The 19,870-nt window shown below is 40.9% G+C and overlaps 1 protein-coding gene across 1 annotated transcript in view; it reads right to left on the bottom strand.

The window, feature by feature from the left end:
- Positions 1-17,779, bottom strand: part of pitrm1 (pitrilysin metallopeptidase 1) — a 30,355-nt gene extending 12,576 nt beyond the window's left edge. Inside the window, exon 1 of the mRNA XM_088311688.1 lies at positions 17,637-17,779. Within this exon, the coding sequence (XP_088167814.1) occupies positions 17,637-17,713 (77 nt within the window). The 5' untranslated portion in view covers positions 17,714-17,779. The remainder of the gene's footprint in view (positions 1-17,636) is intronic.
- Between the last annotated feature and the right edge of the window lie 2,091 nt (positions 17,780-19,870).

The raw sequence follows: 19,870 nt of genomic DNA, 5'->3' as shown, positions 1-19,870 counted from the left end.
TGTCTTTAGCCATCTCAGGGGGCGGCCATTTTGTCACTTCTGCCGACTGAAAACGACATTGCTGTTGCTCAGGGCACACCCAACGACCAATCATGGCTCAGCTTCAAAAAACAGATGAGCTGTGATTGCTCCTTACCAGAGAAACTCTGATGTCATTTTGAGTCAACAGAAGTGACAAAATGGCCGCCTCCCCCCAAGATGGCTAAAAATTGATGGATTTTGCTGCTTAAAACACATATCCCGCAATTTTAATCAGAACAAAAACCAAAAAACTGTCTGACTAATTTACTAAATGACTGTCAGATTAACTGAAATAACTAACTGACAAGCGAACAAACTAACCTGCTGACCGATGGACTGAATGAAATTTATTATCTTCATTAACTTGTTGCGAGTGAAGGTAATAAATCAAACTCCCACGGTGCCATCTGCTGGATCTCGTAGGTCATTGCGCATATATATATATATATATATATATATATATATATATATAAAGAAGCAAATATTAAAAATACTTGTTCGGGTGCGTGGACCCAAAACAGACCTGTATGCAAATGAAGCTTCATGTCCATATAACGCTTTGAAAACAAGGGCGTCCATCGAAAGACGTGGTGCTGAATGCCGAGTGGTGTCCTTGTGCGACTGAAGCCAAATTGCGCTTTTGCCGCGACGCCTTCGCACCTGCTGCATCCCGCCCGTAACCTTGTTGCATATTTCATACGGCCCACATGTTTCTGTGTCGACTTCCACAAAGCCGAGGCGGAGGAGCGGGAGGAGAAGGGATGTTCTGGCACCTTCTCTTTTTCTTTCATTGTTTTGCATCAACATGCGTGCGCAACAAAGTCAATTAAGGATGCACGGCTCATCAAAGCAGCGGCGCGACTGCCAGCTTTGTCTCTCGCTCGTTCAATTATTCACAGAGGTTTTAATAGACGGCAATATTATTGTGTGCTTTGACAATGATGACAAAGGGGAGGATGGGACGGGGCTCCTGCTCGGCCAAAAAGCTGCATTTCTAATCAGCACGCAGCAGTTAAACTCACAAAAGAATATCGCGTTCACACGCTCAATTTTTCCTTGATTTTCAAACTACATCACACTTCTGTTTTCAGGCAAACAACCAAATGGACAGAATTACTATCAGAAGAAATGACCAACTTGGCAAATTAGCTTACTTAACAACTGAATGACTAATTAATCAAGCAGTTGCTACCGACTTAACAGACTGACTCAATGACAAACAAACTGAGTCAAACACTAACCAATTGATTGACTGACCAACTTCCGAAAACAGCTGAGCCGTGATTGGTCATTCGCTGAGCAACTGTGATGTCATTTTCAGTCGACAGATGGCACAAAATGGCCGCCTCCTGACGTGGCTAAAACTGGGTTGATTTAGCTTCCACAAATGCAATATTCATCACAATGCCATGTTTCAACTTGAACATATTCATACCCCCAAATTTTTTTTTTGGGGGGGTTCACTTCCCCTTTAAGACAACGCCGACAAGAAAGATCTTTGTGTGTGTTTTTGTGGTGTGATCTGAGAGTCAGCAGCGGGGATCATGTCGACTAACAAAGTTTCGACTGAGGTTTACATGAAAGGCACTCTGATGGTTCGAGATGGAAGACTCGCACTTTGTCTTCTTCTATTCGATTTATATTTCGACCGACTGTACACAAAGAAGGCGACGCTCTCAAACGCTCTCTAATAGTGTGTGTGTGTGCGCGCGCGTGTGTGGGCTCATCCATGATTCATGGCCTCGCCTCAGTCAACAGGTTACGCATTCTTATGTATATATACAATGCCGTGTATCTATTTATAGGTGTCACATTGAATAAAGTGAAGGTGACAGTAAATGAGCACACTTTGGCCTCATTACGGCAAGCAAGGACAAACCTCTCAGCGGAGGGGCGCTTTACGGCAAGCGCCATTTGGAGATAAAGTCACAACCAACTAACTAACTGAGCCAATAAGTGACTGAGTGGCCATCAAACTAACAAACGGACCGGGTTGGGTCAGGTTTTGCACATCGAGTCAGTGGCAGGTTCTGCCCTCCCCCCTCCCCCCCCCCTTCTTCACCCCCGACGTCTCCGATGCTGGTCTCTCAGCTGGTCTGGGAAATTAAGCATGTCAGCTCTGAATGTGCGAGACCGCAATGTATGTGCCGCACACATAATTAACCCGCAACGTTTTTAGGAGACCCCACGGAGTCGTGTGTGTGTGTGTGTGTGAGTGAGTGTGTGTGTACTGATAAAATGCAATGTCCACTCATAATATTTCAACAGTTTTTCCCTTATCGGAGCTGACAGCGTCAATCGATAGTGACAGTTAAAACTTTGTAAAAGCGAGTTTGTATGTAAATATTTTTAAAAAAAAAATCTTAGAATGATTGGAGATTTTTATTTTCATCTCGAGTGTTTTCCCAATTATTTTGCACATTGATTTTTAAAGACCGAATTTAATAAGAATCTTTTTTTTTTTATTTCACAAAGTTGATGTGCTGCGATGCAGTCAGTGTAAAGTTTTCATTCACACCTTTTTTCTCACCTCATGTTGCCATGGAAACAAGCTGGCACCCCTCACACGCAGATACACGTACACACCTGCGTGTCTAGGTCTATAAGGTGTGTGTGTGTATACATTCATCTAATGTGCATGTATTTGTCCGTGTGTGCGTGTGAATGTCTCGGGACATATAGAGCACACTATGTCTAGTATTCCTATTCATATTGTGCGCACGTGTGTATTCTTAGTGTGTGTTCACCTCATGCTGTGTGTGTATGTGCAAATAGCTTCTAGCGTATTTGAATTCATCTGACTGTCAGCAATTGTTTGTACATGTGTGTGTGTGTGTGTGTGTGTGTGTGTGTGTGCTCATATCATGTGACTGAACAGCGTGTGTGAAGGCGACACACGCCAGGAATGAAAATAAGTAAATTGATGAGTTTCTGACGGAACAAATGAACAAAGATGCATTTGATGCTCTTCTGTAGACACGCGCGAACACACACACACACACACACACACACTATCTCAGCCAGCAGATGCAAATGACTCGTGTGTGACATTTCAGCTCTTAAAAAAAAAAGATTTTATTTGACCAGTAAAACCAACACAAACACACACACACACTCAATTAACCCCAGTCAAGTGCTGCCTCAGGGGAATGCGGCAAAAACAACAGAGAGCTAATGCTGACCGGCGGCGTGTTTGTGGAACATTTCTACATACATGCATGCTTCGTCTTTCGGCTCTTTTTCCCTTTTCTATTAATACTGCCTCCTACACACACAAGAGTTGTCGAGTCAAACACAATTCGCACAATGATTCAGAGTTACGAGAGGAAAAAAAAAAATCCCTATGGAGATTCATGTAAATAGAAATAATGTGTTGTCGGTTCAAATTGTGGCCATCCTAAAACCTTTATTGTGTGTGCAGACAATGTTTCAAGTCAAACTGTGGACTGTGGATTATTTCGAGTTGTTGTGTTTATTTCTATTGTGCACGCTGGCGAGAAGCACACGCACATGAATCACGTGACACGTCTCATTTCAAGTGCAAAACTTGTGCCAGTGTACTACTTACAATATGATTTTTTTTTTTTTTTTGAGGGAGGGACTATGCGGATTATATTGAGTCAAGTTTAAATCTTCCCTCTATTATTATAGACAGATTGAACATATTTTGCAACATTTTACTACTTGAATTAAATTGACATTGTGCTAATGTTTCTGATGTGCGCTTCTTGGCCACCAGGGGGTAGTAGAATGCAGACAAAATGCAACTACTCAAAATTGTAAGACGCAGTAATATAAGTCATTCCTCACAGAGGATAAAGAATGTGTGCCTGTGGTTATTCTAATTTTACCCGTCGACATGTGATATAACAACAACAACGCCATTTTTTTTGCGCGTCTCAAGTGTTTTGCATTGCCTGTTAGCATTTTGCTGAACAGACTTAGGCAGTGTTGTCATTGTGCAAATCGGCAACGCTTGCGCAATTCCACTGTTCAAATTATAATTAACAAGTAATTACGATTTAATTAGTCGTAAATGAGGTATGCATGACAGATTTACACTGAATGCGCGAACAACTTATTCCTTGTTGTTGAGATTGTTTCGATTATGCACGTTGGTGGAGGAGCAGCAAACAAATTGATCGTATGACACAAAGCGTGTGACTGAACGCGAGTTATTTTTCTTCGCGTTTCGCAAGGTGCTAACAAGGACTCCGACAACAAAGTGAACCTTTCAAAGGAGCCGAGAACAATTGGCCACAAGTGAAACGTACCACACTTAAGTTGTCGAGATCCAGATGAAGATTTCAGCACCCCAGATTTTAGTATATTTTAAAATTTTTTTTTTTTGAGAATGCGAAACTTGCCAAAGTGACTTTAATGATCAAGTGGGCACAAGCACGGTTCGAGTGCCCCCAAATGCGTCTGAAACGACAAATTGGAATTATCGTTTGGAACGCTTGACATAGACGTGAAATGAAATCGTGTCATACTTTTTCATATCAATTTCATATTAGACATGTCTATCTACTGCTGATCTGTCTTTGCTCTTTTTTTTTTTTTTTTTTTTAATCTCGGTCATCTTGCTGCTATCATGGTCTTCATCTCCACACCATCTCGCCGCCTTCATCGCAGCTTGTCTTCGGTTCGTTGCCTCTTCACCGTATCATCGCGGCCTTTGTCGCTTCCCGCCGCCCGCCTGTCTGTCGGCCACCGCGCCAAATATGGACACAAATCCTCTTTTTGTCTGTCAACCCTCTCATTCCACATACGCGCACGCACACGCACTCAATTGTACGTGCATGCGTGTCTGAATTAGCCTGCCGTAGCCGGCAGCGACTTTCATCTTAATAAGTGGATTGTTTATGCGCCTATAAGCCAAATGTTGCTACGTTGCTCATTACTGCTGAGTGGGGAGGGAAGAGTCCCCCGAGGCCACACATAAACACATGCGCACACACACGCACACGCACAAGCATAGACATGTATGATTGTGTCCACCATGGGAACATCTGTCAAGGTTGCAGAGTTCATGGCGAAAGCGACGCAAATATGGAGAATTATTTGATTCGATAGTGTCCAAAAAAATGGAAAATTGAAAAAACATATATATATAAATAAATAAATAAATATCCACGCTCGTATGATTAGGACTAGTAATATTTGGAATTATCAAAATATAAACATTAGTTGGCATGATGTAATCAATTGAATTCAATTTAGGAAGAATAAAACAATTAAGATGAAAGAAAAAGATGAATGCAATAAATAAAAACCAATAAAGCAGCCGTCTCAAAAGCCAATTTTAATTATATTTTTGCACATTTTGATATTTGATTTTTTATTATATTATTTGATTTTTTAATTACATATTAAATTGATTTATTATTTCTCCATATTAAATCTAACGAATTAGATTTTTTTAATCGATTATTAAAACAGACCATTTCATTTGTTTCATAAATATTCATGTTTTTATTCAAAAACATGCAAAGAAATAAATTTGCACATACAGTAAACATTTGCATTTGTATGACATGATGGCTAAATTAAAATAAATTATTTTATTTGTTACAAATGTGTGATATATTTATTTTACTTTAAAAAAAAAATGCATTCGATTTTTTTTTTTAATTTTCCCTTAATAACTGATTCATTGTAAATAAGTGAAATAGTCAAATAAACCAATTTCCGTATGCAATTAGCTATATTGTATCATAGTAAAGAACATTTTAAAAAGGATGAAAAGTTTGCACACCGCGGCTCCACTCTGGTATAGCGTCTTAAAAAATAACAGTCAGCATGATTGTGTTTGTTTCTAATAATTTCACAATGCTTGTCCAGCCCTCTGAGTGGTCTTGTCCTTGACGCCTCTCATCATTCTTTTTTTTTTCCCTTGCAACTTCCAGAGATGATCAAAGCGCATCCAAACGAGTCCACTTTTCATTTCCAACCATACATGAGCCAAATGAAGACGCTTGTAAGATCAAACGGCGAAAGATAATCGTTCTGTGCTGACACATTGATGATTTGTTTGATGGCAAACATCTGCTCCGAATGACCATAAATGAGCGCAAGATCGGCTGCGAACGCGCTTGTTGGAAGAAGACGCCACCGTTCCGCGCGCAACTCTTAGCGCGGATCGTCTTTAAAGGTCCTGCCAGTGAAATGTTCGCTAACGTTGTAAAACCTAACGCGTTCACTGCCATTGACGAGTATATTTGTCAATTGTGTTTTATCAACAGTGATGTGAGGGAGGGAACGTTTGATGCTTCACCTTTTTAAATTTCGAACTTGGAAACAAATTTACTGATGCACAACCACCAGTGGGTGACGTGGATGCCACATTTTAGAGAGAAACACAGTTTGCGAGTTCGACGGGAAAAGCCGTATTTTGTGTAATCTACGAACGCTACCTTTTTTTCTACAACTGGTTATAAAAGAATGGACTTTTTAATAACTTTTAAAAAGAGTCTATTGCTTCATTTGGTGGATTTATTTATTTATTTATTTATTATTTATGTTTTTTTTTTTGCAATTTTGCTTTAATTTGATTTCAACGAAACATACTACATGCTTTGTGGTGCAGGAAAAAAAAAATAACTTCAAAGTGAGAAGCTTTCGACTTTTGCTTTGATCGCGTTGGTAACGTCAACACGTTGGCTGCCAGTCCACCTTAACGAGGAAGATGAGGGCCCCTCCAAGAACGCACGCACGCGCACACACGTACTCTAAATGAGCGCGTTTTAAGCCCGACATTTATTTGACTTTGACCTGTCAAACATTGCAAGGATAAAAGCCCTCTCGCGTCTCTGATTCCGACTTCAGTCGGAATCGGAAAGATGGACGAGGTGTCACAACATTAAGGTAAACCGTCGTTATCTCCCACCATTGCATCGCGCCAGTCATCAAAGCCATCAACGACAAAATAGATCGGGCGCACTGGTCACTTCATTAGGTACACCCTCTGGAAACATGCTGCCTCTCCGCAAGCGAGTCAAAATGTTACAAACGGGTCGATGTTGGAGCGCATCAGCAAAAGACAAGAAAAAAAAACATCTTGTGTGAATTGAGTTGAAGTAATAATGATTTGTATCATTCAACACGCACACACATCCGCTCGCAACCCAGGAAAGATTTGGGGGAGTGGGAAATAGTGAAGGCAACCCACTCCGAAGGTCCCCCAACCACCCCCCCCCCCGATGACATCATCACACATGAGCTCATCACATCCGTGGCACAAATTCTGAATATTTAACAACACGTTTGACTAAATTGCATTTGCTTCGTTTCTTCTCCGACAACAACGCGGCCGATGTCATCGTTATCAATGATGAATGAAGCCCGCAAACTTTGCCTTTTTCTTCCTCTTTTTCAAATGTCAACCGAACGAGCGCAAGAGATTAAAAGTAACGACGTCTTAAAGCAACGAAACTTGCGGCCGACTGATTTGACGTTGCGTGCAAGATGGCATGCGTCTGCCTTCATTTCACTCCGCTGAACGTGCGCAAATGCAAATCGGGAATCAAAATCAATGAGCTCCGTTTGCTCAAGCGAACGGCAAAGACCGGTGCTTCACTGCGACGATAAAAATGTCATCAGTCGTCACCACATTAAGTCCCGTTGACAAAATCCAAACAGATCCTGACAGCCCTCGTCATTAATTTGACTCCATGTTGTTTGAAGCAAGCAGTGGATGGTAACCTTTGACCTTTGCGGCGCTCTTAAGGTCAAACTTGATCATTATTAAAACAAATCAGATAAGAACCTATCCGCGAATGGGGCCACCAAGTTTGGAAACGATCGGATGAAAATGGAGAATTTGGGGTTTGGCACCTTTGAACATGTTATGACCTTGACATTGACCTTCATACGTGAACAAACACAAACGCCTCAAAAAAAAAAATTGGGATTTTGGCGGTTGTACAGCAGCTCCGTCGAGTTACATAGATGTTTGACACCAGATTGAACTCTAAAGTGTGATGTCTTTTTTTTTCTCCCATTCAGAGAACAATCGTCTTTGGGAAACACTCCTCGATAATTTCTTCCACTTGATAATTTTTGACCCGAGGAAAGCCGTCGGCGGGATGACTCGATGACGATCATCTCTGCGGGGAAAGGTTGCCGACTTGCTTTTACGACGCGCCCTTTTTCCAATAAAGCACTAAAGCAGCGAGCACGTCCCAGACCGCCGCCCAGACGAGCCCGCCGACCTGCGAGTAAAACGAGTAACGTCCCTCCAAGGCCAAGCCGCCTTCCTAATTAAAGGCATAAATTCTTTCGCCTCCTCCTACCCTGCAAAGACAACCGCAGGAAGATAAAAAGGAAAAGGAAAAAAAAAAAAAAAGGGGGGAATAAACGGAAAAACACTTCAGAGTCCTCCTAGGAAGACTTTCCCGCAGAGCCTTGTTTGTTCCCGTTGCGCTTTGATGGAGGAACACACTTGAAATTAAGCGAAAGATTGTAGACAATAGAAATAAACCAACCACTCAAAATAATCCACAAAAAAACAACATATCATCGAGCTACAGTAGTTGATACGGCGCCGTGCGACTGTTCACTACATACTAGAAATATTGTACAACCACATAATCCACAGAGTCAAATATTGGTCACATGCGCATAATGTAGACGCGTCAGACAAATATGGTCATGTGGCAACTTCTTATCAGATATCCTGATAACCTCCACCTTGTAGAAGAAAAATCTGCATAATGACTACATAGAAATAATACAAAAAGTAAAATTTGTTATTTGTATATGCCACCTTACAAAAATAAAAAAAAAAGAGACCAGAAATAATCCACATAGTCTAATAAAATCCGCAGCAAAATGTACATGCGATGCAATTAATGCAATTGCACATCTTGCGAGTTTTTCCATCATAGCCAGAACTTTGTACAATAAAAATATTGAGTTTAGGCATCGGTCACATGCGCTCGAAAAGTTGCCGATGTCATGCAATTCAAGTATGTCATCAATTTACGCATGATAAGCACCTTCTTGCACAATGGAAATAAGACACTGAGTTAAAAAAAAAATAAAAATCCACGACACTTGTCCATGTTTGCGCATACGTCAACTTCTAGGTCTCAACGAGCGCTTTCATTCATCTGTAAATATTTTGTCAGTGTCATCACAGGTTGACGCAAAATCTGATTTCCTTTGTTTGAAAATGTTGCCTGAGCCTTCAGGAGACATTGCATGTAGTGTTTCACTTTTAGCACCTGTGTCGATTTTTCTTGTCACTTTGTGTCAAGCGGCTCAAAATGTCGCCGGAAAGAACACGTAAACAGGAATGGCTGTCGTAAAATAAATAAATAAAGTTAAAAAAAAAATAAAAAATTGAGTTGGCTCGCCCTGAGACATTTTTACCTTTTCCGCTCCATTTCGCTGACCTTCTGTTTTTTTTGTATTTATTTTTTTTATTTCAACACCTCAATCGGGATCACTTTTATGGAAAGTTACGGAATCTGAAGAAGACGGGAAAAAAATTAAATAAATATATAAATAAAACACAGAGTGCAGCGGACGGACGACGGCAACCTTGGCCGGGTGGCGTTTGAGAGCCGCGGGTGACTTTATACCTTATTTGGCCGCACGAAAGAAGATCTTGTGCGCCGTTTAACACAAAATCAATGAGCTTATCGCTTCAGTCATAAAAGGTGGGAATGAGCAGTTTTGACGGCCGAGTGCTGACGACAAAGACCTCAAGCGTTTTAGAGCAAATCTCACTGAAAATCGACAGCGTTCTTGAAAATAAGCCCCCAGTTGAATCGGACATCATTCAAATCGACATTTCCGAGAGTCCCCAGAGTCATTTTCAGCCCAAGTTTGCTGTCGTATTCGGGATCAACACGATTCTTGCACTGACGAGCTTGTTGGAGCAAATCGCTTTAAAAAAAAATAAATAAATAAATACATAAATAAAATAAAATGAAAAAAATAAAATAAATAATAAATAAATAAATAAAATAAAATGAAAAAAATAAAATAAATAATAATAAAAAAATCAGAAGCCTTCACATTTGTCATTTTGAGTTAAAAAGTTGCTCATAATCAATAGTCAATAATCATCCTCAGACATCCTGAGTGGGATTCCATTTCAAATCCAAATCAACGCACACGCTTCTCACGCTTACACTGAACAAAAAAAACAAAACAAAACGTGACAGCTAGAGATTCGAACCAAATTTGCTGGAATCTGGAGTCTGCGTTTGCCCCGCGGCAGCTACCGTTTGCATTTGCATAGTTGACACTAACGAGCTTGGGCTGGGCTTCATATCTTCCCTAATTGAGGCAGCCTGCAAAGCTAATTAATTAGCAATTATGCGCTAGCGGCATTCATTGACGAGCCCCGCTAGCGCCTGTTAGCCTCCAATAAATACTTATTAGCGGGCGCCGATTGCTAAAGAGCTCATTGCTAACACGCTCGGTACACTCGTAAAGGACGGCCCGGATAAAAATGAAGCGGCGGGAGATTCTTTCACACACTGACGGACGGACGCATTGAGCTACCGAGGGTCGGCAATCTTCTGGATTGATTTATTTTGAAGATCACGTCATTTTATCAAGAGCCTGAATTTATCTGGATTAAGTTTGACAACCAAATGGCTTCAGTTTCAGCCTGTTTTTCCTCTAGATTTACTTTGAAAGCCGCAAAGGCCTTCAATTAATCTGGATTAATTGCGATGACTTTATCGCTTATTCTAATGGTTTGAATTCATCTTGATGAATTTCATCGACCCCATATCGTTTTCCGTAGTCTGAATTAATCTGGATCGATTTTGTCAATTGCACATTTTTATTCAAATTTCATGTTAATCTGAATTATTTTATGCATTTATTTATTTTTATCCATCCCATGAATTTATCTGGATTTGGGGGATTTTTATTTATTTTTTACTTTGACCATTTTTACGCTACCAATCTTATGTTGATCAGGATTAATTTTGCGAACCACAGCGCTTGATCCCCGTTTCCTGCTTTTTATCCGCTCGTTGCGATTTGCGACGTTTTCATAGAAACTTCAACGGTTCACTTTTTTTTTCTGTTTATTTCTTCTACGTAGCGAATGTAAAAACTTTTCCGTTCTACTGAGAGCGACTTCAGCCACATACGTCTGACTTTTTCCAACCCGTTGGCGCAGGTGCGGCACTGTGGCATCTTTTTGATCCAAACTGAGACTTTTTTTGGGAACGCGCGTCATCAAATAAAGAGAATTATTCATGCACCATTCATCGCCATCGTCTGCGCTCCCATCAACTCTCGTCATCTTTCGTGTGTGTGTGTGCATGCGTGCGTGTAATTGCCACGCACACACCCACCCACCCACACACACACACTCTCAGATGTATACAACCCTTACACTGTACAATGGCTTTAGGGCGTTGCCTCGGCGACAGCATGGATGCATTCGCATTCTCGCAGCTGCGACCTGTGCTGTGCGTGGGGGTGGGCACAGAGGGGATTAATTGTGTACTTTTCCCTGTGTGTTTACCGTGTGTTTGTGTTGTCATTAAGGAAAATCATCAGGATGAGATGAGACGGCAGGAGAGGAAAATCTATAAGAAGGAAGATAATGAAAGGATGCTAATGGACAAAATTCAAGGAGTAATAGGTGGGAGTGTGTCGGTGTGTGTGTGTGTGTGTGTGGCTGCACAAGCGCGTGTGTATTCAAAGTTGGAGATGAAAGGATGAGAAAACTTTTGGAAATTAAATTTCTTACCATGAAAGGTGTTTTAATTTAATGTAGTCAAATTTCATTTTTGTTAGTCAATAGTGACTGTCAGGTCACAAATAGACAAACAATGGATTGGTCACCAGCACATGTCAGACACATATAGATGAAAATTGAACTGACTGGCGACCAGTCCATGGGTTGTCGCGACGTGAAATGTGATTGACAGACGACATTTCTTCAGCTATATGTACCTTGTCATTGGCAGGTGACTATTCTGTTGTTTTTCGACAGTAGGGATGAGCCATATTTAGAAGTATCGGGTCCCTATAGAGGCTGCCGATACCATCCACCGATACTTAACTCATTCACTACCAGCCGAGTAAAAAAAAAAAAAAAATCTTTGACGTCTTTAGCCGTCAATGGTAGTAAACAAGTTAAGCAACAAAAAAAAAAAAAAAAAAAAAAAATCTGACATGGAGTAAGTCGTCATCGCGAGTAGTTGGTCTTAAATAAAATTTTATATGTCCAAACTACCTGCGGTATCAGCACTCAGTATTACTGAGAACTCAAAGAGCGAGTACTGGTCTTCAAAAAAAGTGATATCCAACATCTCGAGTCTGAACAACAGTACACTAAGGGCAGACCAGTTCATCATGACAAATGTGTGTCTTGATATTGGGTGGCGACCAGTCCAGGGTGTGTGTGCTGGGATGGACGGTCTGTCCGTCACACCGACCTAATGGAAAGGCACCGGACGGAATCAAAGTGTTGCCTTGGCGTTTGATGGATGTGGTTCATACGACGGCCGTTAAACGTATGGAAAAAGCCAAATGGCAAAATCCATAATGTCATTTTGCAGAATGTCAGCCAGCATCAGCGTATCGATCCTCGCAGGTAACTAAATCCACCTGTCAAGCGCCCGCAGGAGCGTCCGGCCACCAGATATATAACGGCTGGGGTTGAGGGGGGGTCTACGCCGGGTGGGGGGGGGGGGGGGCTTACAAGCCTGCCGTTTGGCCCGCGTGTCACATGAATCAAGCCAATTGTGCGGCAGCGGCGGCGGCCTCGTAAACACAAGGTCGCTCGGCGTGGTCGCGGGATGGAGATATAAAGGCCTCGTATATATTGGAACAAGGCCTCGGGTCAGAGAAAACATCACCTTGAGCCCCCCCCCCAAACACCTCGCTCACTCACTCACTCACTCGCTCGGACCCCCCGAAGCGGCCCCCGTCCTTCCCTCAGAGGATGCCTTTATTGCTGGTTACCATGACGATACTGACACAGACTTTAGAAAGCTGGCCTGCTTCACAGGTAAACAATGTTGATTACGGTGATGCTAATAGCCATGCTATCAACATTGCTAACAATTGTGCTAGGAAGTGACTTGATTTGGAAAAAAAAAAATAATAATATATAGTCAAAAAAATTTCATCCTCTCTTCATGTTAAATTGTGATTTTTTTTTTCAGTTGTTCAGACAATGGAGGTTCTTTTTTTTCCTTTTCTTTTTTTTACCTCTACTAGTTTTGACCTGCAACTGCCGTCTTCTTCGAGAGTTTTTAGAAAAATAAATACAATTCTTGATCATCCAATCACGAAACTAGTAAACACTATTAGATGTAAAAAAAAAAAGAACCTTCATGAATGATTCAATTCTTTTGACTATATGAAAAATCCGCAAAACAGTAAAGCCATGAAATGTGAAGCTCGAGGGATTACTGAATAGTCCTACAAAATTCTGCCTTTTTGTTGACATTTTTGGATTTTAAAAAAAATGTCTGCATTAGAACCATTTCATCAAACTAAGAACATGCGACTATTTGTCTACGCTGGAGCAAGAACGCTGTTACGGCCTCAATCAAGTCACAGCCATGAAAACACTCACACACACAAACAAACATGCGGCGTGTCCTTGGTTGGCAAAGGCGACTCGAAATCTGTTCATTTGCACTCATTCACAAAACAAAACAACACGTGATCCTTTCATTCCGTCAGCGTGTGTGTGTGTGTGTTGGGGTGTGAGGGGGTGTGTGTGTGCTCCAGCTGTTGTGAAATGCGCAATATAAAAAGTTGTATTGTATTGCTTTGTGCTGTATTGGTTGGTGGGTGGGGTGGGTAGTGATTCCCCTCAACCTTGACGAGGCACCTCAACGCTTTTATGAAAACAAACGACAACACGCATGCACATGTGTTTGCCATTCATCATCATTTTGGGGACAAATCTGAAAATATCACAAATATATCATGAAGGCGCACTGTAAAATTAGGACTTTTCATTTAAAAAAAAAAAAACAAGTTAACATTTCGACCTAAAAAGGCATTTTATTTTGTTGCATAAACATGCCTTTTCAATCCCCCCAAAAAGATTGCAAAACACACACACGCACACACACACTAGTGCAATTGTGCACCTCATAAGACACAGGTCAGCGTAGCATGTAGCATGTAGCGTAACAGGATTGCACGAGAAGCGTAAACGACACAAAAGTGAATCGTGTGTGCAGCAGAATGAGGGAAAAAAAAAAAAAAGGTGTCATGAATAGAGTTTGTGTTTGAATACAAAATGCGCTAATCCTCCTGGTGGAGACACTTCCCTCCCCAAGAAAGGATTATGGAGTTTTGGAGGGATTAAAAAAAAAATTAAATGGAAGAGGAAAAAAAAAAAATGTGGGAAAGCTGTTATAGAGAATTTTGAGTCACGGGACTAAATGCTGCAAATTTTAGTTGGATTGCAGTGTGCACATTTAAATATATTTCAAGTTTGGAAGATAATAACTCCCCCCCTCAATAAAATCCACAAAAGCTCTCAAATGGAGCCTTGTGGAACTCCCCTCTAAAACATACCATTTATCTAAAAAAAAAAAAAAAAAAAAAAAAAAAAAGAAAAGAGGAAAAAAAAGCATTATTGGCTCGCTTGGGTGTGTGTCACATGATTTGTGCAGCAAAATATGACGTTGTCCGCATTGTCTGAAGTTAACAAATAGTCTGCCTTGTCCCAAACCGTCAATGGAGATTTTTTCTTCGCCTTACACGAAACACTTAATATTGACTTGGCTACTGTTCATACTGACATCTAAACGCATGCCCGGTGTGTGTGCACGCGGGGGTGTGTGTGTGGGTGTGTGTGTGTGTGTGTGTGTCTACTGTAAACTGTATGGCACAGAAAAGAAATGGAGCAGCAAAAAGTCAGCTTGCGTCGCTGTCGTTATATAATTAGTATGTCAAGCATCGGAGGCCCAAAATAGCGCCACTGCCTGGCCTGGGGGGCACAGGGGGGGCTTGGGGGGGGCCGGTGTCAGAGGAGATGAAGTACATGGGGGGGGGCTAAAAAGTGTCAATGAAAATAGAAATGACACAATAGGGGCAAAAAATACAAATGAAATATTAGTTTTGATTGTCCATAATTGAAAGGATGTTCATTTTCATAACTTGCCGTTCGTAGACCGATTAGTTTTGTCCTTCACCGCCTACTTTTTCCATTTGACTATTCTTTCCTTTTATGTTACGATACATTTCCTGTTATCCGTGACCTTTTGACCCCCTGTAGGTGTCCTTGTTACTTCTGTCCTTCACATGTCCCAATACTTTTGTACAAACAGATTTGCTTCACTTTCTGACTTCCTGTCCCAATACTTTTGTTTGATCACATCGTCTGAGTCTTCATCACATGCCCGCGTCGGAAAGTGGGTACACGGCGTCTGTTTGGTTGAGCGCGCCACGTCGTAAAGTCGAAGCCGTCGTTGGGGCGTGTTCGGCCGATTCAACATGTACAACCCCCCCCCCCATGAGAAGACGTCATGTGTGATCACTCGTCAGGTTATCAAGTGTCAAGGCGAAGACGCTGATCGAGATGCTCGTTCCACTAATGACCCACTTGGTACAACCTCACGCACACACGCAGACGCGCACAAACAGTTTTGCCAGGGTACAAGAAATTTCCAGTTGGATTTTCTCAAGAACATCATCAGAAGTCTTAAGTAATTTTTTTTCCTACTCAGTAGTACAAGAATAAAGTTGCATTTTTTAAAGAAAGAGGCTGGCGGCTGTCCAGGTCTGACTTTGAAAGCAGCCCATAAAACGTAGTTTTAAAGTTGGAAGTCAAAGTAGGATTTAAATGTTTAAACTAGGATTGGGATTTCAAACTAGAGTTCCAATGTTGGGCTTTAAATTAGGTTTTCAAACTTGGGTTGGGTTTTCAAACTAGAGGTAACTTTTGTATTTAGGCTTTCAATTGCAAAATTGTTCCTTCACTGGATAAAGACCACCTTGCCATTTGAAACAATTAGTTGATTTTTTTTAATCAGGGTTTCAACTACTGGGAACACACACACGCACACACACACACACGCCCCCCCACACACACACAACGAGCGGTCATTAACAGGAAGTGGCTGATGGAAGGCCGAGCAATGACAAAAGTGCATTAGCAACATCAAGAAGAGGAAGAGGAGGATAAAGATGAACGAGACTGTCCGAACGCTGGCGAAGACGAACTTGCTCTCCCGCCTACTAGCGTTCATCAAAGCGACGGGCTGATAATTACGACATCGTTCATTATTGACCGCTGACACTTCAACTAAGCGCACATGCAACAACACGCATGATGATGATGGTGACGACGCTGAAGATGGTAAAAATGAGGATGGTGATACGCTGAAAATCATAAATATGATGACGACCAACCCTATTCAGAGGAGTCCTGAATGAAAATTCTTTTTTTTTTTTCTCGTGATTTTCACTAGAAGGAGGCGTCAAACGCATTGGCCGCGAAGTGCCGCCATTTTATGCCGTCTTTCCATCGTCCACCTAAAGTGGAAATTAAATTTTCTTCCTTTTTCGCATCTCACCGCTTTTTGATAAGACTTTCCGTCGTCATCTTCAATTTTTTTTTTCCCTTTGGAAGAATTGGGCCAAGGCGCGCGTTTGTGGAATGAGACGCTTGCGCAGCCACGTCTCCCGGCGCTTGCGGCACACGCTATCTGTCGCGGACCTTTCCTCCTCGGAAACGCCAGAGCGAGCGCTCGCACGTGCGGAACGGCAAAGCTCAAACTTCCAAACAAAATGGCCGACTACTTGTGTCTTTTCTGGCGTGGCTTCGTCATACTTTTTTTTTTTTTTTTTTGCGTCTCCAGACCCAACTCATGATATACGGTTCGGTAAATGAATTTAAAAACAAGAGTGCTTCCAGGTTTACCAGTGAAAGAATAATATTGGACTTTTCCAAGTGAGTTTTTGAAGAGCGCCATTAAAGTGTCAACAAGCAAAATGGCTGACCTTTGTCTTTACAGGCTTACTTAGATTTTTCAGTGGGTGACCACTTTTCACGCTACAAGGGAATCTGTCTTTAGGGGCTGAAGGCACCCTCCACTTAAAAAAAAGCCAGAGGATTGATAGCAAGCCCATTTTTGGACTTCACAACCATAATAAAATGCGAACTCTACCATAAATTGCATATTGATATTTTATACAAGCCATCAATTGCATTTCTCTGAAACAAACAAACACAAACACGCACACACACCCACACACACACACACCCACAATGCAATTAAGTGTGAACTGAGGTTCTCAGTCCTAAAGTGAAAATGTCACAAAGTGTGCGTGCGTGTGTGACAAGTGACAACAAGATTACGACCCTGAGCGCCGCATTTGTGCTACAGAACCATGATAGCATGTTATTAGCGTGTCGCCTGGCTCGCGCACATACACACACGCGCACACATTCACAAGTACACAAGCACACGAGCTGATGGCTGCTGCCAGTTGATTGCGCGTGCGTGTGTGCGTGCGTGTGTTTGTGCGAGACCAGTAACAGGTGCAGGTGGCCTCATCGTGGACATTGTACAAATTGTATTCCCACTTCGAAAATCAGACTATCAACATTCTAGACTATCGAAATTCAAATCTAAACCAAACAGTTTAGAATGACTTACCAAATCAGAACGCTGTTGAAAACGAGGATTTTTTTCCACGTCGGCGGGTCAGCTTCAATACGCGTTCTGTGACGCATGCGCAGAAGGTCGCCGAATCTTGACTGCTAACAACGGCAACTACATGAAGTCAAAATACCGTAGAAATGGCGATGCTTAACAAAATAATAGTCTGGGGGGTGGGGCACGTTTCAGTGAGTCCAAATCTCGTCCGTCCTCTTGGAGAAACCCCACACGTACTTTTAAATACGAGACATTCTTAAAGTGTTGAATAATCCTTCTTCTTCTCTGAGTTTATTGGCAGGATTACATTTGGTGCGTGCTGCCACCTACTGTACGAGAATTGCAAAGTGTTTTCGTGTATAGTCAACGGTAGCAAGTGCGCTGTTGGGACTTGACTCAATTTATGACGATTACACTAATGGACGAAAACACACTTTCGTCATTGGTCAGCAAAAAAGAAGAACCGTCCGATTCCGTTTTTGATGCACTCACTTTTTTTCAATCCAAACCGATTTTCTAACGCGTCGGTTTTCATTGCAGACCAGGTTTGCAATGTCTTCACGTTAGCATCTTCATTCGGCACCACGACCGTGCGACAAAGAAATAAAAGACTCTCATCCAATAAAAGCTTTTTTTTTATCCACTTTCCCATAAAAAATACATTCATACACATTTTGCGCATTTTACAAAACAAAGTAAAAACAAAGCGTCACATTTGATCATTCAAACAAGTCACATGGCAAATAAAAAAATAAACAAAAATAATACTTGTGAGTGCCTGCAAAAAAAAAAAAACATTTTGACATCTTTTTTTTTTTTAAACAAAACCCCACATGGTTTTATTGGTCCCCAGTTGAAAAAGGGCCTTGTTGGAAAATGTCTGCAACAAAAAAACACTTTTGCTTTGTCAAGCGCACCAAGTGGAAGAAAACAAAGAACCAAAACAACACGACAAAGGCCGCCCTCATCTTGTGGAGGATGAGTCGCACGCTTGTTGTCGCAGCACAACTCTCGCTTGTGTTAGCCTTTAGCTTAGCTTACGTCAGCGCTATGAGCCAAACGCCTTGCACAGTCTGCACTCAGCTCCCCGGTCAAGATGCAATTTTTTTGAGTCATATTTTTCTCTAGAAAGAAATGGCAATATTACATGATCAATGTTGGAGCTCAGTCAGAATGATATTAAAGTTATTTTTTTTCCGATCAAAAAGTCATCCAATGACAAGATAAATGTCTCATTTTTTAGATGGGGAAGTAGCTATGTTACTCATACACACACACATACGTTTGTATATATATATATATATATATATACATTCTTTTGAGAAAATTTAGATTTACAAAAAGTCATAATATTGCAAGATAGTTCATATTTCTTCTAGAGAAAAAGGTTGGAAAACTTTAAGAGAGAAAGGTTTTTTTCAACAAGATTAAAGTCATATTTTCTTTCTAGAAAGAAACGAGTCATATTTTCTGAACAAAGACTCATCATTTAATGAGATTGAAGTCTTTTTTCTAGCAAGAGAATAGTCAAACTACAAAATGAATGTTGCATTTTTTGGGGTAGAATAGTAGGACACAAGATTTAAATCCTTTTTTCCCCCCCCCGAGAGAAAAAAAATGGAAATTTATGAGATTAGTTTTGAGATTTATTTTTTTTCTGGAGAAAAGTCACAATATTAAAAGACTGGTGTCAAATTGTTTACCTCGAATGAAACACAGAAAATAAATAGTTTAATTTTGTTGGGAAAAGTCATGAAATAGGTTTTCGAGAAAACATTGGAAATTGCATTAAAAAAGTTATATAACATTTGGAGATTAAAGTCGTACCCTTTTCACGAAAAAAAAATCTCATAATATTACAAATTCATTTATTTTTCATGGTTTTCATGTATTTTTTTTAATTTTTTTTACGAGAAGCTTTGTGCAGCCTTTATTTGGTTGCCGTGAACGCTTCGAGCTAAACGTCACCATCAAGCAGCAAAACAACGACCAACCAGTCGTGCAGGTTTTGCCCGTTGTTGTCACACTGTCAGAATTTTTTCAACTTCAAAGAGACGTTGAGATGAATGTTGGATTTATTTATAGTGGGGGAACATCTCAATTTCACAAAATGAAATTTTAATTTTTGGGGAAAAAATTCAAGTATTAATGTTTTTTTTTAGGAAAAGCAGCTGCACATTTCACAACATTAAAATATTTTCTTCTTCTGGCAAAAAAAAAATTATGTTTCTACA

Source organism: Idiotropiscis lumnitzeri, chromosome 12 (genome assembly GCF_059441095.1).
Source record: "Idiotropiscis lumnitzeri isolate Australia: NSW breed Sydney's pygmy pipehorse chromosome 12, RoL_Ilum_1.0, whole genome shotgun sequence".
Lineage (NCBI taxonomy): Eukaryota > Metazoa > Chordata > Actinopteri > Syngnathiformes > Syngnathidae > Idiotropiscis > Idiotropiscis lumnitzeri.
The sequence above is the reverse complement of the archived record's forward strand: the minus strand, read 5'-3'. Positions and strand labels throughout refer to the sequence as shown.